This window comes from Ambystoma mexicanum, chromosome 10 (genome assembly GCF_040938575.1).
Source record: "Ambystoma mexicanum isolate Mex_15411 chromosome 10, UKY_AmexF1_1, whole genome shotgun sequence".
NCBI lineage: Eukaryota > Metazoa > Chordata > Amphibia > Caudata > Ambystomatidae > Ambystoma > Ambystoma mexicanum.
The window spans coordinates 890161496-890187424 of NC_090932.1; the positions used below are offsets into that span (position 1 = coordinate 890161496).

Here is a 25929-nt window from a genome sequence, read left to right on the forward strand (position 1 = left end):
GTTCTGGACTGGACACTACAGCACATAAGACCCAAATCTCTATCGCTGATCTACAAATCCATCCCTCCTCTGCAGTCTTTACTTGAGCTGACCCTGTTATTTTGCAGTACAATGTCTGGTTCGATATACAACTCCATTTTGCCCACCGTAGCCGGGAAGGACTCTGCATCTTACCTCGTAACGCCCTCACCATCTCCTTTGATAAACATGTAAAAAGTTTGCCTCTCTATCCTTTAACGAGCCCACCAAAAACCATGGTGCAATGTACGCTTCACCTGATTCCCCATTGTCGCCCGTATCTTCTCTGGAATTGCGTATGTCCAAATTGCAATTCACTGCCTGTTGTTTTTTGTCCATCCACTCATAATTTCCCCTTCTAAACTTCCTACATCCTCTGTCTGGTATAGTAACAAACCCCTTGGCAAAAATGTTCTTGGCTCTCTTATGAAAAGTATCTCTCTACCAGATAATCTGTCTACTATCCATGCAAATAACTGTATTCGTTCTACAGCGATTCAATTGCTTGCTAACGCTGGGCTCAAAACTCACCCATGAAGCCATACCAGACAATTTTAAACTAATACATTCTAACAGAGAAAACTGAAGAGAACGAATAACAATAGCACACTAAGACCGCATCTGTGCCACTCCACTCTCCTCAGTCAACACTAAAGATTGCAAATCACTCCTAATCAACATCAAACTCAATGATCAAGCCAACCTACTGTTCCTCCCCTCCTTATCTACAGACCACAACCTAAAACTCCAACTTTGCAACACATCTCACGGACGCCATTACCGACCTCTCCACTTACCATTATGTAATAATCGTTCTGGGAGATTTCAACATCTGGTTTGAAAGAGAAAGTGAAACCAGAGCAAACTCCCTTAGCTCTCTACCCGAAACCCTCCACTTCAAACAAATAGTAAATGGACCCACCCAAAGTGCCGATACACCCTAGATGCAATTTTCTGCAAAGATGGACTCTTAACCACTGCCCAATCAGTACCAATCATTTGGAGCGATCACCACATGATCCCATTCAGTGTCGAATTCCCAAACCGCATACTGCCCACCAACGCAGCACTCCCTGCCACTAACAATTGAAACTGGAAGAATCTCAACCTTGATACACTAACATAACTAATGCAATCAACCAAAACAAACATCTCCCAGCTAAAGAGAATAACTCCAGACTCACTGGATAAAAAAACTTGGCACCTGGATCACAGAGGCCCTAGACCAATTAGCACTTGCAAAACTCTTCAAAGCCACAACAAAAGAATGTCAGGAATATGGCTGACAGAACAACTGAGAGAACTCAAAAAACAAACCGCAAACTGGAAAAACAATGGAGAAATTGCTAAAGCCAATAGGACAAAAACAAATACCGACAGCAGATCTGAGTTTACAAATCAGCAGCCCTGAAAGCAAAACAAGCATACTACACTACAAGAATTCAATCAGCAACAAACCCACAAAAATAACTATTCAAAATCAAAGAAATCAGAAACCAAACATTGTGCAATAAATGTGCCGTACCATTACAATCCCTGTGTGATAACATCGCAAACCACCTAAGAACAAAAACTGAAGCAATTCAACAGACCATTGATGTAAGCCTCCCTACAAATTACACAACTCCAGAAACCAACACACCACCAACCACCACTACACTCGACCGCTTTGAACCTATAAACAAAGAAACCTTCAACAAACTAATGAAAAACAACAACCTCGCTGGATTCCCCAGTGACATATGGCATCCGGGAATCTTAAAAAAAAGACTCAACCACAGAACGCCAGCCTCATACTTCTGGCTACTAATGAACCTATCCCTAAATATAGGAATAGTACCAAAGTCCTTCAAATCAGCTGTCAAGAACCAGGAATGAGACATAAAATGTCTGAATACCTGGTATAATGCCATGCCAGGTTCCTTCTTTTTCCTTGTATTTCTCATATTCACACACTTCCAATGTTCTATAATGTTTTCACCAAAACACTTTGTCTGAAACCCACTTCCTTTCCTTGTTAAATGTCCCAGTGACCCAACCTCCTTGCTTGGGGTCACCGACTCATATACATTGCATTTATTGGGGCACGGTGAAGCTGGCAAAATGCCCCGGTATACCAAGAAGCTTCCCTTCCCAGTGCTCACCAGCTTCTCTGGCGTCCTTTGGCTGTTTTGCTGCAAACACACGGAAGCGGTGTAGCAACCTGCCTCCACTCCACGGGATTAATGGCTTAGTCTGTCAGCTTCCACATCCTTCACGGGTCCCGCCTTGCTCCTGAGCCCTTCTCCGTGTGGTGCAGGCACTGCTTCTCAGTACCCGCGGTCGCCAAGATGGGTCCTCCTCTCTTCCTGCTGCTATCCCAGCACGGCGAACCAGCTCCTGCGGTCCGTCTTCTTTCTCCGTCTCACAGCTCGTCTGTGGGCCTCTCAGGCTGGCTTGTGGACAGTAGCTAGCCAGCTGCAACTTTCTGTTATCTTCAGCTCTTCCATGTTTAAACTCCCACTTCCAGGGAATTGATTGGAGACACTGGTCTGCTCCTTTTGATTCTGCTGGGTATTCAACATTACTCAGCCCCTCGTCCTCATCTGTTGCATACAGAATATTGAGGGATACTATTAGCAGGCATTAAGGGTTCTTGAAGGGGGTATCACAGTATTCCATTAAGGCATGGGGAATGGAATAGGTATCCCTAAAAGGGAAAAGGGGACACCATGTCTCATCTGATGATGCCAGGCTTTCCCCCTGAGGATCGCCTACCCTCATGTGATCCTCTTTCGAATTGGGTAGCAGCTTCTAGCCCCTGTCCACATGAGGAGAGGCTACCTCTGGGAAAGGAGTGATGACATCATCAGATTCATCACACAGCATACATCAAGCCTCTCCTAAAAAACAAAACAGGAAATGCAGACCCCACCAACTACAGACCCATATCGAACCGACCCTACCCAGCAAAATTACTTAAGAGTCACATCTACAAAATACTACTCAACCATGTGGAAAGCAATGGAATACTCAACCACTCCCAAGTCAGCTTCAGACCCATGAGAGGTATGAAATCAGCACTTCTATCCATAAGGGATGATCTAAAAATGAACACAGATAACAGCACCCAATCAGCCCTCATTAGTGTTGTGTGTCTGATTGTGTTGAATGCGGCTCATATGTCTAGTAGTCTAGATATATGAGCCGCCTTCAACACAATCAGACACACAACACTAATCCAGAGATTGGAGCAATGCGGCATAAAAAAACTCTGCAATACAATGGCTGAAAACATTCCTCATTAACTGTACTGAACAAACATACCTCCATTCACAACTAACATCAAAAACATTACCCGCAGCGTACCACAAAGTTCAAGCCTCTTCCACTCCCTTTCAACATCTACATGTCCCCACTAATAAAACTCATTCAAACCCATGGACTGACCGCCTACAACTATGCAGACAACACCCAACTCATATTTAAGATAACCTCAACTCAAGAGTCAAACAACACCCTCAAGAAATGCCTCAGAGAAATACACCTCGATGACGAAGAACAATCTCAAACTAAACCCGGACAAAACAGAAATAATTATCTCCCTCCAGAAGACAATGTGGCACACACACACCTGACCTGGCCACCAGGCCTGGGAACCCAACTGGAGACATCCTCAATCATAAAAACCTGGGAATACTAATGGACAACAAACTCTCACTAGAACCACAAGTCAACTCAATAGCAAATAAATACTTCTATCTCCTGTGACTAATTAGAGGAATACCCACCTACCTCACCTTCCCACACAGAACCCTCACAATCATCTTCTTGGTATTATCAAGACTAGACTATGCAATCAGCCTCTGCCTTGGAATGCCGGAACGCCTCACAAAAAAATCTCCAAAGCATCCAAAATATTGCAACAATACTACCCTTGAGATTAGACAGAAGAGATCACTTCACACCAGCCCTAAGAAGCCTACACTGTCATTCAGTGAAAAAACCCATCAACTTTAAAGCTCTATGCATTACCCACAAATCGCTACAGAGACAAGGAATGGAATTATTCTAAGCCAAAATCAACCACTGACAACCAGGACAAAACCAAAGATCAAGCAACAATGTCCAAAATGGAAACAAAACACTACGAGAATAGGAAATTCAGAGGAACCGCATTCTCCCACTTGATAGCCAAACTATCGAACTCGATACCGAAGGAAATACAAATGACATAAAATCACCTAACATTCAGAAAATGTCTGAAAACCTGGCTATTCAATTCACATAGACAAGGTTAAAAATGGGCGCCAGCACAAATCACAGCATGGACCCGAGGCAAACATGGGACATTATGGATCATGGAACCGACAACAAAACAACCACACAACCGGAGCCAAAACCTAATAACCAGTCCCCCTGCTCCTGTCTCCTCTCGTGCATATCTCCCACGTACTACACATGCCTAAATGGGACAGCCATACTACACACACAAACAAACAAGTCAAACACCTGCCACAAGAACAAAACAAACGCAAACCACAAACAACCCAGACACTGGACATTACCCCTCCGGACACAAGCCTAGTGCACATGATAAAGCACACTCAGAAAGACGACAGGCACAGATGTCAATTTCTTCTGGCTCTGAATGCATCAACAGAAGAGCACAACTGCTCTTCAATCCCTCTTCCCCACTAACCAACCCATCACACCTTCGTACAGAGTCAGGTAAGCACTGGAGTCATGCAAATGGCAGCATTGCATGGCATACATAAGATAACATAACATAACATAAGAGTAAAGTTACCAAGCTCTCTTTCATGGTGCAGCCACCACTTAAAGGTCTCAGGCCTCACACAGGGTGCTGCCAGTGCCACCAAATAAAGTTCATAAACTCTCCCACCGATCGTTGCTTCCCACTAAAATTCTCAGCCTATTCCACAAACCACTGCCACTGTGTTTGGGAAGTATCCATGTGAGGCCTGCCCCTCAACCATGTTAGCCTCATTCCTTCTCCTCTACACAGGAACCTATAGGACAGAAGGATGCTAGAGCTACATGCAACTCTCCATGTTGGACACACCTACAGAGAAGTGCAGTTCCCCCTGGTTTACAGGCACCAGGCAATGCAGCAAATAGATACCAGCATGCCTCATCACATGGTAGGATGGGATATGCTCAATGTGGGTATTGCCACTGGTATGCCACACACAACTGCTTGTTGAGTTGCATCGACAACAGAGTTGCTATGTTCATGGCTTTATTCGTGCATGTTATGTATCTTAATTCTCTTATCAAAAGAGTGACACTTCTCAAAGATGAAAGAACAGATATAGCCTGTATACAGGAAACATATCTGCCTAGATCAGATCACAGATGCTTTTTTTATGTCCTTACTACAAATATACTTGCCCTCTCTGACGAGCAATAAGAAGAGGTGAGGGGGAACCCTCCTAAGAAATGACTTCCTTATCGTGATTGATGCAAAATTAGAGCACAGAGAATTGAGATATGTGTTCATAAGGGAGCACACCCACAAACACAATAGCACTGATTTATTCACTCAACTGGCAAAGGCCTTCAATGGCCGACTGCTGACCTTGGCTACCTTTGACATAATACTTGGAGGAGAATTTAACCTGATCAAGGATAACCATTTGGATCACTCAGCTGCTGATATATAGCACACTAACATGGCCCTAATGGACCTACCAAAGGTCCCTGCTGATCTAGGCCTCATAGATATGTGGAGAAAAGCACATCAGGCACAAAAAGACTAGCCTATTTCCCCCTATGTTCACAATTCTTATTCTTACACACACAGCATTTACGTCAGCAACTTACTGTCTCACAATCTCAATGGGTAGGAGCACTAAATATAACCTTTATGGATCATGTCTTGTGGTTCTTGAGGTTTTTCTGACCAATGGGGAAAAAATACCCTCTCTCCAACTGATGGTTCAGTGGCTTCCTCCTGCGAGATGCTTCAGCAAAAGAATAAATCCAACAACAGATTCTAGACTTTCTGGCCAATGGCAACAAGGATACCAACACCTCCAATAACTGGGTGCTCTTGAAAATAGTAGTCAAGGGGAAGATAATCGATGTATGCAGCAAATCATTTGGAAAAATTAGACAAAAAAATCCCTGCCCTGGAACAACAAACAAAGAAATGTGTCAAGAAAAGTTCACAAATAAGTGAGAATATTCTGGTTCAAACTAAAAACTATTTGATCTAATAGGGCGGAATGTGCTCTTCCTAAGGTGAAGCACAAGTATTATGAATGGAAAGGAGCCAGATAAACTCCTTGGATTTAAGTTGCAGTCACAGATTAACCTGAGTTTTTTTTTTTTTAAATAACAGCTGAAGGCCAACTAGAACTGAGCTTCCTGGTTATACAATTGCTATGCATACCCCTGTGAATACCCCAGGATGTGCATATTGAGACATACCTGTAGAGCTTATCTATTCCCCAATTTTCAGAGAACACTAGGCCTTCCATGGAAGCCCCACTTCAGACTGAAGAGGTGGTGCATGCTAGCTCTACAAGTTGGAAAGAGGAAGAACCTAGGAGAGATGTCTATACGGTAAGATGTTATTACATCAGCAGGAGTTTTTCTCTGACATTTTTACTGAAAATGTTCGGTCAAAAAACCCAGCAAAAAAAACAGGGGGATTTCACTATACAAAGAAAATCATCCTGAACTCTTTAATACAATAAGGAGTGACCTTAGAAGTTGGGGGATTATGATGATGTTATGGCTCAAGAGGACAGCAACCCTTGATATGAATGTTCCTCCCTGACTTCTATATCTCATTATCAATTCCAAATGCTGCCAGTGACGATCCCTTTGAAAACACGCTATAACCTGACAAAAGACATTGGGCCTCATTACAACTTCGGCGATAGCTGTGCCGGTAATTACCGGCACGGCTGCTGCTGGAGTGATGAATTTACCAGCACCCGGGAACGGGCAATTACCGGGGCATTACAGGCACGGCAGACCCGGTAATTGCCCATTCCCAAGTGCCGGTAAATAATAGTCCCCATTGAGTCCCATTCGTGAATGGTGCCGGGCTGAAAGCCACCCGCTCGCAGACCTTGTAGTTTGCTGGTCTGGTAACAATGGTACCGGCAAGTTTACCGGTACAGTTGTTACCGGACCGGCAAACTTGTAATGAGGCCCATTATGTAGTTACCAGTGACGAAGAAGCCATGGACAACTCAACATATTTTGGCAGCCCAAGTGATTGAGGGGCTAGGGATGCCCCAGCATAATACTGTTCAGTTCAGTTCAATTGCTGACCTCACTGAACCCCTCTCTGCCAAACAATGGCGCTTCTAAGTAAAACGACATAGTGGGCAGACCACTACAGCATCTCCTCTGGATGCCCATCTATACAGCGAAATGTGGTGTGCCAAAACTCTTCCATATCAACAACCTCAATGATTTTCAGACAGTGTTTGGATGCGCTTTGGCATTACCTCCTTCCCCCTTCCCAGCCAATACTATAATTGAAAACCCTAAGTTCACTGAGTCAATCACAAATCATGATTCTCTCAATGGGGAGAAGCAAGCTTTGAATCCAGTATTGCATGGCTTTGATATGCATTCAATACTCTCCCATGGCAACCTATTATAGAAGAAGAGTGATTAACTATCCTACATTCAGATTCAACATTGGGATCTAACCCCATCTGTCCAGAGGGTGATGAGGAAATTTCCCCCTTTCCATTCCCTGCTCTTCACTGAAAGGACTATCAAGGGCAAAATCTCAACTTTATATACATTCCTCCTTGAAGTCTTTCCAAGACAAAACGGAAATGCATAGAGACCTGGAACAAAGACTGAGGCACTGCATTAGACGGGATTATGTGGACCTTGATTTAAAGACAAGCTCCCTCATCATTGTGATATATACAAAACAAAGAGAAGCCATATAAGCTTCTGCGCAGTTGCTACTTGGTCCCCAGATTGTTCCAACATTGTTAAAAAAAATGCCTGACCCTTGTTGGACAAGTACAGACTCATTTCTGTGCATACGATGGCCATAAGCTCTCAAAGTACTGGGGGGAATTCTTGGGTGTGGTGGGGATAGCACAGGTCTTTCCCTTCCTCAGAAACCAGAGGCCATTCTCTTGGGATCATCCGTGAAAGGGGTGTACCCTCTAGCGGGGAGCTTAGAAGAACCAACATCTTACCTGCTAATTTGCGGCACACAAGGTTGCTCTACAGAAGAGGAATGTGGTGCCACCTCGTATTCTGCTTTCTGGACTCCAGAGCATCTGTCATTTACTGATATGTGAAAAGGTAACTCATACTGTCAACAATATGCAAGGACGTACTACTAGTGTTGCAAACATTTCTACAATATGAACAAAGAACCAGTAAAGGTCTTAGATACCCAGCTAGATTTCAAACCTTGGGTCTCTTCTAGGGATGAAGGAAAGGTCTTTGGAAATGGTTTACCAGCTTCTGGGTTTCAATGGGACCTCTTGAGGGGATTTCTGGTATGGTTACTATGTGGTGGTTTTATTCAAACCAGACTATAAAACAGAATTATCTTGGCCTTGCCAGGTTGTTCTCATGGGTGGGGGGAGGAGGGTCAGGAAGATAAGGATTAATCTGATGATGCAGTAATGCAAGTGCCATGCCGGCTGATGTTCATGTGTTAACTGTGTTTCATCAGGAACAAATAATAAAATGTTAGAATTCAGAAACCTTTCTTTGCGCAATATTTGGGATTAAAGAAAAAAACAATGTAATTGCTTAACAGCTCCTTTATTGGAGCGTATTTTCCAGACAAAGTTGAATCATTGTTCCACCAGAAAACCAAAGCAGGAGGAAATGCAAATAAGAAATAGTTTTTTTTCAACAGAAGTGTCCAGTTGAGACAGAATAAAGAGAATGATAGGAGTTGTTAGATTCCTACCGTCTAGATGGCAGGCTTGCTTAATTTCAGCTACTGCACCACTGAGGGAGATGAAGACATCAGCCTTGCAAGTACCCGAAATCTAGCGAGAAATAAAAAAGAGCGATTGCAATGAAAGAAGCCAAGCATTATCAGGGATGGCTAGTGCTTAGTAAAAGTCTGCCTTATTTGTAAGAAATCCAAGATGTCATGTGGCTAAACTAGCCATCATCATGAATAATATTCCAATTTACATTATATACAGAAATTAATGGAGTAAGATCTAATTGCTGTCAGAACTGGACATTCAGCAATTTCTTTATTAGGTTTTCTTTCTTAGTTTAAAAAACACACTTGTATTACCATTTTAAAATCGTATGACTAAATGTAATTACTTGTTTTATTGTCTTGTGCATCTCTTAAATCCCACATGCTAATCTGAATACTTTATGCAAACTGACAAAAAATCTTTAGAAAATTCAATTTAATGTACAACAATAAAAGGAAATATGGTTTAAATAGGATGAGGGGGAAAACATATAGAAACACTGGGTGGTACGTGTATCTGTTGATGCGCATTTCATTCTTGAACAGATGGAGGCTGGCACTGTAACCTAGTTTTCTCTCAACATTCTTACAGGGGGACATCATATAGACCCACCGACCTTCACACAGTGTCTGACACAGAAGTTTGAATATCAAATTATCCCTCCTAGAATATTGAGGTTAGTGGACAGAGCAGGATACAGTGAAGACTTGATGTTCAAGGTAAATGCCTTGATAGGCAGTAGATTGTTAAATTATAGCATCTCAAATGTAGGTATGAGGTAACTAAGAATGAAACCCAATCACAATGACATAGTACCAGATTTAAGACAATCCCAAGAAGATGCAAATATAAATTGTGACACACTATATAAACATCTCCCCTTTCACTGGCATATGCGTAAGGTTTATATGTGTGTAATGTTATGATGTGAAGGAGGAAGAGTTTATGAATTGTGCTATTATATGTCAGTGGTCAGCGACTTGCAGCACTCCAGATATTGTGGACTACAACTGAAGAGTCAAAGGTTACAGACCCTTGGTACATGTCATTCATGACATGTCAATGCCTTTTGCTTTCAAGACTCTGGAATTCTGGTAGCATGGCAGTTGGCCTGGTCCTAGAAGGAGGACATACACAAACAAATTAACTTAACTAGTTTATATGTTATGTTTGATTATAAAGACTAGAGTACTTGTTACTTCAACGCCTCCTTGACCATGAGAAGAAGACTTTGAGATCTGCTTTCACTCTGCTAAGAGGTTAGATACAAAGCAACTCGATCCCATGTTGGATCCTCTTTCTACAAGGCAACGTTTGAACCCTTGCTGCATCTACCCTGTTTGAGAACTGGTCTGAGAAAGGAGGAAGGACTTTGAGTGTGAGACCTCAGAAGAGAAACAACCCTATCCTCTAAAAAGGAGAGTCTTAACTAAGGAAGGAGGTTTAACAAAGCCTAACCTCTTCCTTGGGACAGGGCCACCTTGTTTAATAACCTTAGCTGTAGAGACCCATTGCCAAAGGAATGTACACACTTCCACTGGAAGTGTAATTTCCAGCTCTTTACAGCTAGAGTTGCTTGGGGTACGAGAGGAAGGCAGTGAGTCAATCTGGGTATCCAAGCAGAAGTTCAAAGCTGCCAAAATCCAACCTTCACTGCACAGGATCCACACCCCTTTTTCATGACCAGTGAAACTGCTTGTTTCTGAGATGTTTTGCAAACTACAGCGAGTGTATCTCAACCAAAATGTCATCTCTTTTTTTCCAACACCATCTGTCCCAGAGTCTTGAGGTCCTATGAAACGTTGCAAACAAGTAGTAAAATATCTAACAAACCTTTGGCAGGGAGGAAGTGCCTGTGTGCTCTCTTGTTTCCCAAAAGGAGAGCTTCAGAATAAGCTCTTCTTTATCCTTTTAGAAATGTGGGGTCTTAGATATCTCTCTTAAAAAACACAGCAACAGTTAAAAAATATATGTTAATTAAATGTAACTGTATGCTAACATTTGAAATTATCAGTGCATGCAATGTCATTGGCCGTGAGCAGTGGTTCTGTTAATTATGTGGGGAATTTGTCATCGAAACCATGAGGAATTTGTTTGTCGATTGCTCAAGTTTGCATGCCTTTAGGGACCGATATTTCATCAAATACAGGAATGATTGTTTAAGATTTTGGAAACAGGAGCTCTGGAACCGTTTTATGGGTTGGGACTATCTTAATATTATGTATTATGTTGTTGACTATTCAAATATTTAATGGCAATATTTTATGAACATGGTGCATAAATTGGGTGTGTTTTTATTCTATATGTTTATCTTTTTAGGGATTTTTTAATGTATTTGATTTATGAATAGTGTGTGTCTTTTTCTATGTTGTTTTTATGAAGTGTACGGCATGTCATTTATATTGTGAATACTTTATGATGGTGATTGTACATTATTTGATTATATGTGCAATAAATAAAATAATATAAATATCTATCTTACTAGTTACAGAGGTCCAGAGTTTTCACACTTAAAGGAAGAGAACCATTCTGTAGTTGTCTCCCTTTCTCCTTAGACCCAAGCGAGGCATATGTGAGACTCAACTAACTGGCAAACTCTGATGGACATTCGTATCATTTTGAAGTATGTACTTTATCCATATGAGGGCCAAAGCTTTTAAATCTACAGATATCTAAACTTTTAAGACTGCTGCAAACTTCTTCAACTGCTTACGTTTCCCTTCCTCCACAGGCTTCTTCAACTGCAAATTCCCTTCCTCCACAGGCTTTTCACCTAATGTTATTGTATACTCCTGTTTTTTAATTCCAATAGATATCTTCGCTTTTTGATTTTTACATTTCGAGTGCGACTGCATTTTTTAATAGTTTGTAAACCCACTTCTGTGTGTTCAAGGGTTCATCAATACACTTAACCTGCTGAGATCAGTTTTCAGATGCTTACCGGTATTATCCTGAGGCTGCAAACCATTACCCCTGGTTGACATCCTTAAAATGAATCCTACATGCCCTATATTCGTTTACTCTTTTGAACTGCAGGCCCACAAGAGTGGGTCCTGCACCCTCTTCCATGCTCGGGCACTTGGTCTGGTGGTGAGTGATCGTCCCGGGCGCCCGCTCGCCACATTATTACATTTCTGTGTTTGCTGCATTATTGATTTAATTTCATGTGCTCCGCACTACTTAATTTATTTTTGTGATCCGGCATTTTTTGAATTCATTTTGGCTCAACTGACCCCTTCCAGCCTAAACCCCTCCCTTATTCTCCTCCCGCCCATCCGGCCCTGGATTGGCTGCTTCCTCCAGGAAGCCAAACACACACAAACAAGCACAGAACCATAGATGCTCTTTTGAACTGCAGGCCAGCGAGAGTGGGTCATGCACCCTCTTCCATGCTCGGCACTTGCTCTGGTGGTGAGTGATCATCACTAGCGCCTGCTCAATGCATTATTTATTTAATATTCACATTTGACACATTATTTATTTAATTTCCTGCTCTTCGCACTATATTATTTATTTTCATGCTCCAGCATTTATTTATTTCATTTTGGCGCTCCCCTCACCTGTTCGATCCCAACCCCCTTGCCTATCCTCCTTCCACCCACCCGGCCCCGGATTGGTTGCTGCCTCCAGGAGCTAGCCCTATTCACTGTGGGCCCCAGGGCAGCCTTGCCCAGGCAGCCGGTGAAGGGCTACAACAAAGAGCAGCTCCTCTCTGGGCAGCTCCAACTCCCTGTTTGCCCCTGTTCGCCAATGGACACCTGGCAGGAATCCCTACAGCTACATCCAGGTAAGGTGTTATGGGCGGGGCATAGATTCATTACTGTGCTCCAGTAAATCCCTGCTACTCCTACATTGCTACCACCTACCCTAACACTATGCTGTCTTGCATTATGCTCTTCATTTTGTAATTTTATTGTGCTTACATGAATTGCTAAGGATAGTCCTTTATTGCTCCTGATGAGTCTCGAAGGTTAGCTATTGCTTTGCACTCATATGAAATGTACAGGGTGGCCATGTGTTGCACATGGAGGATGGTGGGGCCAGCCTATGCATTGCACGCAGTGGAGTAGGGGAATAGCAGATACTCTGCCCTTACATGAATAACACAGACAGCCAGTGTACTGCAGATAGAGGATTTCTGAGAGTCGCTAATGAATTGCACTTGAAGAATTGTGAAAGTAGCTACTGTGTTGCATTTGAAAGAATTCTGAGAGTAGCTAATGTACTACACTTAGAAGAATTGTGAAGATAACTAATGCATTGCACTTAGAAGAATTATGAGAGTAGCTAACGTATTACACTTAGAAGAATTGTGAAGGTAATGTAAGGGGTAAACGAGTAAGACACAGTGGCATGTTTGTTGGTTGCTATAGACATTTGTTTCCAGAAAATAAGAAGAAGGGTTGGGGAAAATCCAATCTATCACTAGTCCTAAAAGGGGTTTCGTTGCCTCAACAAAACTAAGGACCATCTGTGTCAGGATGTTAAACAAAAGAGTGGCCACTGTCCTGTGTCCAAAATTCCTAATCTGACCCTTACACTCTAAACTCAGTATAATGTGTACAGGGAGGCTCTGGTAAGCTATATACTTGTAGCTTGCTTCAAAAGTACTCAACATAAAAGATTTAAGGTACAGAACATAAAGGAAATACAGGGTTCTGCCAGGAAAGAGGTCTCCCTTCCCTTAAAGTCCTTCTGGCAGTTCAAAGGATCTCTTTCTAACATTTTAACGGTATTCACAAGGGCATGAGTCTTCCTTTGAATTTCCTTCAGTTGTGCAGTTTCGTTACAATGTTACACGTTGTCCACTTTCTACCTCTGGTGTACTCCCCTGCCAGGGTATTTATGACTGTCTCTTCAATCCTTATAAATGGGTATGAGTTTTCCCTTTTGTTTCTGCAACTTCAAGTTTTATTGCATTTGCACTCCGGGTTTACTCCTTTACCAGGATATCACTTGACTCCTCCTCTCACTGCTGGTTTGCTCCCTTGTCAGGATATTGTTTCACTTATCACTCCTAGTTCACTCTCCTGTCAGGACATTGCTTCACTTATCACTTCTGGGTTACTTCCTTGCCAGGATATCACTTTGCTTCTCACTCCTGGTTTCCTTTCCTGCCAGGGTATTACTTTGCTTCTCACTCATGGTTTACTCACTCATGGTTTACTCTCCTGCCAGGATATTGCTTCACTTCTTATCTCCCACTCTCAAACTCCTTGTTTGCCTGGTTCACTAACCTGCAAGGGCTTTCTCTTTCTTTATTCACTCTTTCTTTCATCCACGTAACAATAGGTTTCCAGAGTTGGGTCACTGACCCCTTTCCAATAGAGGTTGTATTTACTTTGTCTCCTCTTTCCGAGGGTTGGGTCTCCAACCCCTTTTCAGCTCTGTCCGTCTGTATAACAGTTCCTCTTTTACAGTTTTGGGTTTCCATCTTACTTTCAACAATGTTCACATACACAGAATTCCCTTCTTTGGAATACTGGGTTACTGACCCGTCTTTAACATTTCCTTTACTATTTTCAATGGCTTTCTCTCGTATGCTCAGAATGATGCAGCATTCACTGTTAGGCACCCCGGTAACCCATTACAACTCCCTGGACATCTCTGGCCATCCTCACATCTCCTCTTTGGCTTTTTGTTTGATGCGCTGGCTAGGCGTCCATCCTATCAGCTGGTCCGTCTTCACTCTGGCTTATCTCACACCGGGCGGCTCCTGCTGCTCCCGGTCACCATGTGGCAGGCTTCTTCCGGTTCAGTTCCTCCTCACACTGTCCGTTTGGGCCACCGTGCTGCGACTCACAATCTCCTGGTTTCTAGTGTCTGTGTCAGTGTTCTTACCAGTTGCTGACGGCCTCAGACTCTGCCACACTATCAGTCATCTCTCTCTCAGCTGCTTCACTCTCTCATTGCTATCAGCTGTCACAGTTTTAAACTCCCCGGCATCAGTAAAATGTTTCCAAAGACTAGAACATGGCGTTGGCTTACCGCTTCCAGGCATCTTCATTGCTCCATCTCTCTTCCTTGTCTCGGTATTTAAATGGGGGGGTAGAGGGGGTAAACAAAGCATTTGGCTGGAAAAACTTGTGATTTCTTCCTCTATGTCACAATAAGCCATAAAAGTATGTTGTACAGGTGTATGGGTGTCTTGTAGAATTAAGGTTGCCAGGTTATTTTGCTCTATGATTTTCCTATCTCTCTGGAGTTGGTCTTCCCCTATGTGGTCCTCCCACGGTGGCACCCCCAGGTTCAGAGTCAGGTAGCTTCCACATAAGAGAAGCTTCCTTCCAGAAAATCACTGGCGATGTCGCTAGATTCATCACAGAAGCCAATGTACTACACTTAGAAGATTTGTGAAGGTAGCCAATGTATTACATTAAGAAGAATTGTGAAGGTAGCTAATGCGTTGCACTTAGAACACATTAGCCAAACAGCGCACAAATCTACGTTTGTCGATTCATGGAACTGACTTCACAGGACTTTCTTGGGACTTGCGCGGAGTTCACGCAGGCCCGGAACGTCTGTGCGAGCCATTGAGTGCCTTGCGCGAGACACCAGGCAGAGCGTCGGCGTGGCTTGCGCAGAGTGCTGGGAAGGGGGCGGAACTCAGAAAATGGGGAAGACATGCAAAAAAGTGGGCATTACGAGGGGTGGCCCGCAGGCAATCCCTCGCACATCCACATTTGCACCAAAAGGCACCTATTCATGGAAACACCCATGCAGTCTCTCGACATGGGAATGGTGTGAGAAACCAAAAGGTGTCTCGGCCACTAGTCCTCTGGGACTTGTCATCCATGTGGCCAGGACACTGCCATCGCTTTTGGATCCAGTTCCTGGGAATGGACCAGTGCGGGAGGATCAACTGGGTGAGGAGTCTTCGGGGAGTGGGGGTGAAGCAGCCAATGGTGAAACATGGTATTCTCCCCTTTTTTGTACATCCAACCCCTCCTATTTTGTATGATCCGATGAACCAACTCCCCCTCCTTCTGCACAAACACTAGGCTGAGGAAGATGAAGACTAAGAGTAACAAGACTAACTCGTATACATCGTACTGGACATGTCCCACTAATCGGGTTAGGCAAAGTCAGGCACTTGACTTCAAGTGCATACACCTGATTCCAATTAGCTCTCCTCACACGGATAAAAGGCAGAACCTAGTGACACACTGTGAGCAAGGTGGAACACGAGTACAAGCAGAACTTCCGGGGTGAAGGCGAACCTACTGGAGCAGAGTGACGGACTAAGGGAAGAGAGCAGTGGGCCGAAAACCCCACGAGTTCCCTACAGGAGGTTGTTGCATCCACAAGGCCATGAAAGACATGTGGAGAAGGCTCGATCCCAATATTGAAGACTGCATTGTGTTTCAAGGACGCCAGCGAACCTCATGGGTGAACAACAAAGTTGGGGAGGTGAGGGTAAGCCTGTGGTACTAACCTTGACTCGTGAATTGTAAATCGAAAAAGCAAGAGAGAACCACACACAGCCGGTGAGTCGGCAAGCAACCTGAGAGACTGATGTGTGCTAAGAAAGATTGAAATTTGCAACAATACATGGCAAGTGAAGGCTGCGCACGTGTGGATGAGACGTAAGGAAAGGCAGACCTGTGAATGATCTTTAAACCAAGAACAGCTGTGGTATCAGCGATAGTGAGTAACGGAGTGGTCAGGCGAAAAGGAGTAGCCCACTCAAAAGTCTCTGTGAAAGGTGCATTGTTTGAGGTGATAAAAGTAAATTAACTGTAAAAGCGAAAGTGAATGAAGTTAACCCCAAGAGAAGGGGAGAGGAAAAGATGATCATTGAAAGCTGAGTTAAAATGGTCTTGTGGTGGTCTGTAAAAGAAGGCTGGCACATTCAAAAGTCTTTGACATCCACAAAGTGATTTGATCAAGATTGAGGGAGACCCAAAGAGTAAATAGCTTGTGGAAGGGAGCCCCGGCAAGTGTTGGTGAACTGTGAAAGGTCTGAGCCCAGAAGAGGGGGACCAACGTTGAAATTTAGTTTTCTTTGAAGAGGTCTGAACACAACAGAGGGGGACCAGTGTGAACTTTCGGTTTCGTTATTTGGGGAAGATTGGAACAGGAGCCTTTAATGTGGAAGGCCAGGCGGGCCTCGATCCACGTTCCAAACTGTTTCAGTGTTAAAGCCTGAGCCAGAGTGTGTCATCCTGCCTATAGAGACTGCCTTATTCCGTGCTGTCTAAAAGTGGGGAGGATAGCTGATTCAGCCACATCCTTTACACACTTATTTTGTACAAGAGATATGGCAGGCATTAGGTGATGTTAGCATAGGCTTTTACAAATTCTATCTTTCGTGTCAGTGTCATACTTGTGATACCATGCCTCCCCTACAATGGCCACACAAATCCCTCGATCACTACGCCACCCGAACGCAGGCGTGAGTACACTTGCGCATATGATTCGTAGCATGGAGGTGGGTTTGCATGCCGGATTTAGGGGTGTGTGTATGCAACCAGGGTTTTGATCTAACTTAGGGGTGCGTGTAAGCAGCGTAGCGGGGTGCAGGAACGGTTTATGGGGTATGCACACAGAGATTTCTCATACGGGGTGCCGGCAACAGTTATGGGAGACGCTGTGCAGGGTGCCCGAGATGCAGGCTTGCTTGCGGGGGACCCCACGCACTGTTTGAAGGGTGCATGTATTCGGGCCTGAGGAGTGCACAAAGGTAGCTGTTTTGGCTGTTTATGATTTGTGTGTGGGGGCGTTCCGGTTGCGACATGCGAATATGGTTACTTTGCGCAGTGAATTCCAAGAATACCCAGGGGGCGCATTTTTTATTCTGCACGCTGACTTACACAGTGTCCTTCTCAGCATGCAGTCCTAATGGCTTTTCTTTACCCATTTCCATGAATCTGGCGCTAAACACATAAACACACATCCACCATACCAAACATTCACATATTCCAAAGAATCCCAGATACTGGGCCTTACCCTTGTGGATACAGCAAGCCAGGGCACGCAATCAAACTCATTAAGCAAGAAAACATGCACAGATGCCAGTTTCTCCTGGTTCTGGTTCTATCCTATCCCTCATTCCTCACTAACCAACCCCGCCCTCTTTCTAACAGAGTCACATGAGCGCATAGAGACCACAGTAATGGTAAAAATGTGCGGTACAAATTAAAATAACAGATCATGTGGATGTGCATGCCAGAAAATCCATTTCCCTTACACAACCTCTGTCTGCACGCTGGACAGTCATAAGAAAAGTAGCACGCGTCAGTGTCACTTCATTTTTGGTCCTGCTCCCTTCTTCCTGTCTGGGAGTCAAGTGATACAGTAATTCTATACATCACTCACTGAATAGGGCTTGCGTAACATAAATTCAAACAATTAACCATACTTTGGCTTTTAAATAAGTTCAAGAAATATACACATGTGTGAACAAAATGCATAGATAGTTACACATGTTAAGTGTCATTTTGGAACTTTTGCTATTCAATAAATAGAGTAAATATTAGGACTGCATGCTTTGTACTGAAGTTGTGACCAGAAGAGCATTTTACTTTTGTGTCCACACGATCAATGTGGACACAACTTACTTCATGCACTTTACATTGTGGTGTTAACTCTTTGAATGTATCCTTGGCGCAGTCGGTTTCTTTGATTGTATATTCAATGACATATTTCGTTCCAGCCACTACCTATAACAATCAAAGACAGAAAAAAGCGTGATTTCATTATTTGTTTCAATTCAAGCAAAAATATTACAAGGCAGGGATATTGCACAGAAAATCCCTTCGATTACACTGTAATCTGTGTTCACTTCTTTTTAAATCAAAGAATGGATTCATCGATCGGGAATATAAATCTCAAACGCAGTTGAGAGAAACGTAATCTTGTTTGAAGAGAGAGCAGGTCATTCATATTCAGATTCCAATGATTCCTATGAAGACCTGCAAATGAACGTTTCAATGTGTATTTGCAAGAGACAAGGAATGTATCAGACATTGCTGGAGTCAATGCTGACCATTCCATGGAAGTTTATTGCACTGGATTGACCCCCGCACCCATGACTTCGACAAAGGGGCATGGGATATCCAAGGTGTAATCATATCACTCCAGCTAAGTCATGCTGGAGGCAAGGATGAGTCAGGAGGCAGAAGGTTCACAAATGAAAGTAGTAGTATTTGTTACAGGGTACATAGAAGGTGGACAGAACCCCTTTAGCGGCTCCTCCATGACTTCCTCCTGGCCACTGCTTTTCCTCTTCTTATTCCAGATTAAATGCCAGTTCTCGAAGACATCTCTTCAGTGGCGCCTTTCATCATTTTAAGCTCCTCAACCTTTTATCTGTGGGATCTTGGACCTTGTCGCCAAAATGAAGTATCATCTCACTACAGGTAAGTCATGCTGGAGGTATATATGAGTCAGGAGGCAGAAGGCACAACACGGAAATTAGCTTTATTTGTTACAGGGTATATAGAAGGTGGGAAGCAGGAGAGCAGTAGATCAGCATCCACCCAGGTATAGCTCCCCTCCCATCCTGAAGTCCTGTTCCACTGACAAACCTAGATTGTGTACGCTCTTCACATTCCATGATCTACATAACATTCTGGTAATTATTATAGTGCAGTTGCAGCACAGTAATGATAATACATACAGTGAACATACTACATATATGATGGTCACTGCCTTTTGCTGTGCTGCAGCACATCCATTATCTGGTGACGCAGAATGTGCCGCCTTGCTGGTCGTTTACATGTGTAGTGCCTGACACTATCTGGCGAGATATTGCTGGGTGGGGAAAGGGGGAAGTAGCATCAAGAATAAACCAGTGGCCTGCCACTGCTACATCTTTAATTACCAGTTTGTCATGCCCACATTTCGTGGGGTTTCTGACCTTTGTCGGTTGCTTCTAGCAGTATGCATGTACACCACGTGTGTTGAGTTTTGTCTTACATGGTGCACTGGTAAGTAGTGGGCAAGAGCTAAATGGAATCAGGATGGTAGGTTATTGGTTTCAAGTGGCAATGCTGGAAACCTTTTCATGGTTCCCTCAAGAACGCTCTACAGTTCCTCTACTATGGAAGGTAACTCACTTGATGAATATTGTGTTCGCACCCCATTCCAAGGGCTGGAACGGGGGCAACAGGATGTTACCACCATTGCAGCCTAACCGTATAAGCACCCGGGTTACCGCTTTGGTAAAACAACGATTTGCATTCATTGACCGGGACGCTGCGTGCGTCCCGTTCAATTAATGAAAATCCTTTGCTACGATGGCCGCCATTGTTGTGGAAGGCGGGTCTCCACACGGAGCCTGTCTCCTATTACCATGGCAGCCGATAAAAGGGAGCAACAGGGAAACTGCTGTGGCCGTGCCACAACAATCAGATAAGTGGGGCAGGGGAGGGAGGAGAATAATTCTTTGAAAAAAAGAAACAAGAGGGGGTGAGGTAGATGGCGGCCCGCGGTGGGGGAGGCATCCTGTGGTTCCGTGGAACACGGGCTGAGATCAGAGATTTCAGTCCATGATCCGCAGACCCTGATTGGCTGCACGCCCCACCCCAGGTGCTAGTGGTGCTTCTGGACATCATGAGTCAGCATAGACATTTAAGGAAGGACTTCTAGATGGATTGCATTCACAAGAATACAATGAGCGTATCCATGCTTAACACTGATGCCTATCCACATTGCTGGTTTTTAGTACTTCTCTGCTCTCAGTTTGGGCTCACACCCATCACGTCCCTTTTCTTCCTTACTTCTTGAGCCATTAGAACATTTAGAAGTTGTGCAGCTCCAAACTGGCTGGAAGAAAATCATGTATGTGAACGAACAAACATTTAAGACGCTGGCCCACTAGACTATGTGTAGTCTAGTGGGCCAGCATCTCTAATTTTTGTTTGAAATCATGTATGTGATGAAACAACAATGAAACACACTGAACCACTAGACTATCGAGTCTAGTGGTTCAGTGTCTTTAATTTTTGTTCGATCACATACATGATTTCCTTCCAGCAGCCAGTTTGGAGCTGTACTTCTATTGAATGTTTCTTTACCTTGCAGGTGGCAACCAATATTTATGTAGGGTACCATGAACATGTTGAGCTAATCCAATGCTTTTCTCTTGTGTGATTTATGACATGATATGATATGATATATGATATGGTATTTATAAAGTGCCTATACACGAGGCAAGAGAATGGGAACAGAGGGAAGACAGAGACAACGATCTTTCTAGATCAGGTGAAATTGAGATTGTGCAAGTGCAGGGGAGGGTGGGAAGGGCAAGTGCGGGGGTAAGGGGAAAGGGGGCAGTGCAGTACAATGGATCCACAGTAATAAATACATACAATAAATAAAATGATAGGTAAAAAGTGCAGCCAGCGTGTGGCAAGTACAGGGGTAAGTGCAGACTCTCTTTCCTTTAACCAATTCCGAAACGTACAATGTATTGGTAAAGAGATTAAAAAATGATGGGCCTAACTACAAGTTCAGCGGTGCAGTAGAAAAGTGGCGGAATTACCTCCACTGTTACTGCACTGCCGAATTCTGAATTTTGATCTCCAAGAGAAGGATTTGCCTCCAGCAAGTTGCGGGAAGTAAATCCTCTACTTTAGGGCCAAACATCAGCATATCTGTCTCAGTTGAACAACCTCTTGCAGTAAATCACAAAATATCCCCATGGAGTCCTATGAACTCCAAAAATGGGAATTTACACCACCTTACCACCGCTCGTAATCTGGCAGTAATTCTTCTGACATGCTGAGTTGCATTAATGTTAAACGATTTTGGCAGTAATTTTACAGCATTACCACGAAATCACAGCCAAATTCACAATGAAGCCCTATGTGTTTGAATCTCTAATCTAACTTTGTATAGAGTGTTGGGACTTGCATCTATACCCTGTGTCTTGGCAAAGGTGATATTTAGAGGGCAAACCTTCCTGGCCATTGGGAGGTTACTGGGCATCTACAGCAATTCTTTCCCATGACAGGGTGCTCTGACAGGGTCATTTTACCAGAGTTTCTTGCAAACATTTGGTGCCACTACATTATGCCTCAGTGTCATGTGGACAGAGCGCAGAATGTCCCAAGTTTAGCCTGGCAATTTTGTCCAGTGTCAGGCTATGCACCATCGGAATTCCAGCAGTCTCAAAATGAGCATATTATTGTTAATGGCAGTTAATGTGTTGTGCAGTATGCCTTAAAGGGCCAAGATAAAATATAAGATGTATGTTGAAGAGCGATGTGTCATAACTTGGGGCTTCTCATGACTCTATGGCTTACAAGTGGTTTTGAATCTGTGTACATTACAGTGTGTTATAAGAAGATGTAAATGTTCCCAACAGGATATTTTAGAGAGAAACACAGGAGCATATGCAGCTAAATTAGGTCAGCTGATTTATTTTGAAGATACAATAAAACTACATTGATGGATGTTACAAGTGTTCTATTTATTATGGTTGTCAAGTTAATACAAAGGTGGAAATGCTCCAGATGATGATTAGGATCATCCCTCTCATGGAACCTTTAATAGGGCAGTCCCCAATAGTACTGGTGAGAAAACTAAATGCTGAATTGAGGCTATGCGTTGAAATGTTTAGTCTTACAAATTCCATAGAGGTTGAATGCTACTCTCTAACATAGATTAATGACTTATTAGCTACCTCTGGAGGCATATACATATAGTCTAACTCAGATCTCAAAGCTGTTTTCCAGCAAGTGATTATCCATAAAGGTTTCTTAGACCTGAAGGTGTTTGCCATAGCTGATGGCATATTTTAATTCAGGAGGTAGCATTCTGGTGGCTGCCAGATTCAGGTACTTTCAGCATCTTTACCTTGAACACTTTCTCCAAGGTTTAACAGTATTCCAAAATGTTATTATTGCATTTATGAAGCTTAGTCTACGTCACAATATTTCTGTGAATGAGTTACATAATGGGTATATCACAGTAAAATGTTATGCTTTCACATAAAGACAAATGACAAGGGAGTGGCAATAAATGGGCCACTTCACTTTAACACATGCTATATGCTATTGTGGATTGTATCAGTATTAGAAATTAGAGATATTGTCATGTTTTATTGGCATGTGCAAGTTTCATGCTAATTGAGTGTCCTCTTTTGCAACCAAACCTAAAATATTGCATACATTTTTTTCAAAGAGGGTCATATTAAGTATTACGCTAAAAAGATTTTTTTGAACAGATAAACACAAGTAACATTGACATGCTACATTACAGTAGTTTGAAGCAGGCCAGTCATCCATTTCTATGGTTAATGCAAGTGTCTATGGCATTTGATCTGCCTTGCCACAAACAGCAGAGAATGAGTCAACTGGTGAAAGTGGATCAAGGTCACTAGACCACTGCCCAACCCACCTAAGGACAAATGAAATGGGAGTAGAGAAACCTAGCCACATTACTTTAATAAAAATATATAGGCTATTGTGAATTTGCTCAGTAAACAGAATTATAAATATTATCTTTGCTTGGCATGTGTCAGTTTAATGCTAACCAAGTGTCCTTTTTTGTAGCAAACCATAAAACATGTAATCCATTAAAAAGAGTCATATTTAAGATTGTTAAGCTAAACAGATATGTTTTGAAGCGATAAACAAAGATAACATTGATATGCTGCATTGCAGAAGTTTGAAGCATGGTGCATGCAAGTGACTATGGTCTTGGAACTGTCTTGTCACAACAAGCAGAGGATGTGTCAGCTGATGGAAGTGAATCAAGGTCAAGTGACATCTTCCCCATCTGCCTGCTAATTGCTGGTAATCTTCCCCTGATTTGTGGCTCCCCTCTTTCGTTCGCTACATAAGGTAGCTTAAATCCATATTTTATCAGCTGGTGCAAGTGGATCAAGGTCAGATGACCTTTCCCCATACCACCCACCTGCTGATCACTGCTTACTGTAGGGGAGGCATGGCATCACATCCAGAGACTGACACAATGGGTACGATTTGTGAAACCTTTATGTAAATGGTTGGTATTAGAAGAACTACAATTCTGCCCTATAACTAAGATGCGAGTAATCTCGACCATCAAATAATAAATAACACAGTCCTAGTGGAGTCTGTCAAACCAAAATGGCCTATTCTGAAAAACCTAATGCCTGACCTATCTCCTGTACAAAAAGCGTGACAAGAAAAAATGTCTACAAAAGGAATGAGTGTTCAAATGATAATGTGAATGAACCAGCTCTGCTTCCCACATTAGGCCCCACAGAGTAAGGTGATCCTTGTAGGCAGGATGATGCACTCTGGCTCGGCTTTCAACCCAATATATACAGTTCAAAAAGCCATGGATCGAGGCCCCCCTGGCCTTCCATGCTCAACCCTCTTCCTCTTTCTTCCAAAATAATGTCTTATCCAAAACTTTCCCAAAAGATCCCCCTCTGCCGGGCCCACACCTTTCACCACACAGTTCTTTTAGATCTCCTCTGTCGGGCTCAGATCTCCTACGATAAAGTTCAACACAAGTTTCAAGGGGGGGGCTCCCTTTCCAAAGCTTATTTCACTTTGGGTATTCCTCTTTCAGGCTTGGACCATTCACACTAACTTTCAACACAAACTTCGGGTCTCCCTCTGCCGGGCTCAGACTGCTTTCAGATGTCGTAGACTTTCGAATGTGCATGGCTTATTTGTCAGACCATTGCAGGACCACTTTGATTCAAAGTTCACTGTGTTACTTTCACTCTTCCCTTCTCTAGGAATTAATCTTCTTCCTTTTACTTTTACTGTTCATTCGCTTTCTTGCTTTAAACAAAGTACCTTTCACAGAGACTTCTGAATGGGTTACTTCCTTTCACCGGACAACTCCGTTATTTAGTATAGCTGATTTCCCAGCTGTTCTCTACATCAAAATTCATTCACAGGTTTGCCTTTCTTCGTGTCTCATCGACGCGCGTGCAGCCTTCACTTGCGATATGATTTTGCTACTTCATTCATTTTAACACACACCGGTCTCTCAGGTTGCTTCCCAACTCACCAGCTCTGTGCGCTTCTTTCTTGTTTGATGTTTTCCAATTTTCGAGTCAAGGTTAGTACCACAGGTTTGACACTGCCTCCCCAACTCTGCCGTTCACCCCGCGAGGGTCGCTGGCATCCTTGGAACACAATGCAATCTTCACTTGTGGAATCAGGCCTTCTCCACGCATCCTTCACAGCCTGTCGGATGCAGTGACCTCCGATAGGGAAGCTTTGGGGTTTTCGGCCTGCTGCTCTCATCCCTTGGTCTGTTGCTCTACTCCAGTATGTGTTCCTTCATCCTGGAAGTTCTGCTTTTTCTTGTGTTCCACCTTGCTCAGAATATGTCTTTGGTTTCTGCCTTCCATCCCCACTCTCATCCAGATAAGCAAAGACACAGTATGCACCCTGCTCCCACACACCTCCAACCCACAGAACTTTATTCACATCCCACTTATCACCACCCAAACTCCACCTCCAAAACATACACGCAACCTCCTCCTCATCAATTCTCATTTTGCAATACTATTGCTTTCCTAATCAGCACACAGAATCTAGGTTCACTCTTTATCATAGAAACATTGTTCACCCCCACCTTCACACACATCATAGATGTCCTCACCCTTAGAGGTTTTCAACATCAGGACTTCAAAGGGAGACTGGCTGAGGACTCAATATTATCATCACAACTTCATAGATATACATCCTGCAGTAGCACACCAGAAAGAACTTCTTACTGCTCATCCATGCTCAAACAGCCAACTTCTACAGGGTCTACGGTCTATGCCAACCCAACAGGGTATTTCACCAAAAAATAACAGACCTCATCACAATAGCATCCATGAACAACATCTTCGTCTGAAACCTCAACCTGCCTGGAAGATGAACCGACGAGAAAACTAGAGTGATTCTACTTGAGACACTCAACACCATGGACAACAAGAAACTCATATCACAGAACCAACTAACGACAAAGACAGACACAGCCTGTAATTCACCACTTCTCCAGAATTCATTTGCCTCCCCCC

At 43.2% G+C, this 25929-nt stretch overlaps 1 protein-coding gene across 2 annotated transcripts in view; it reads right to left on the bottom strand.

Annotated features, from left to right (window-relative positions):
* LOC138493248 (uncharacterized) overlaps positions 1 to 25929 on the bottom strand; it is a 387082-nt gene that overhangs the window by 69199 nt on the left and 291954 nt on the right. For both annotated transcript variants that reach the window (XM_069620382.1, XM_069620381.1), the window contains exons 14-15: positions 18524 to 18625; positions 8936 to 9017 (exon numbers count right to left, since the gene is read on the bottom strand). In XM_069620382.1, coding sequence (XP_069476483.1) covers positions 8936 to 9017; positions 18524 to 18625 — 184 coding nt within the window. The remainder of the gene's footprint in view (positions 1 to 8935; positions 9018 to 18523; positions 18626 to 25929) is intronic.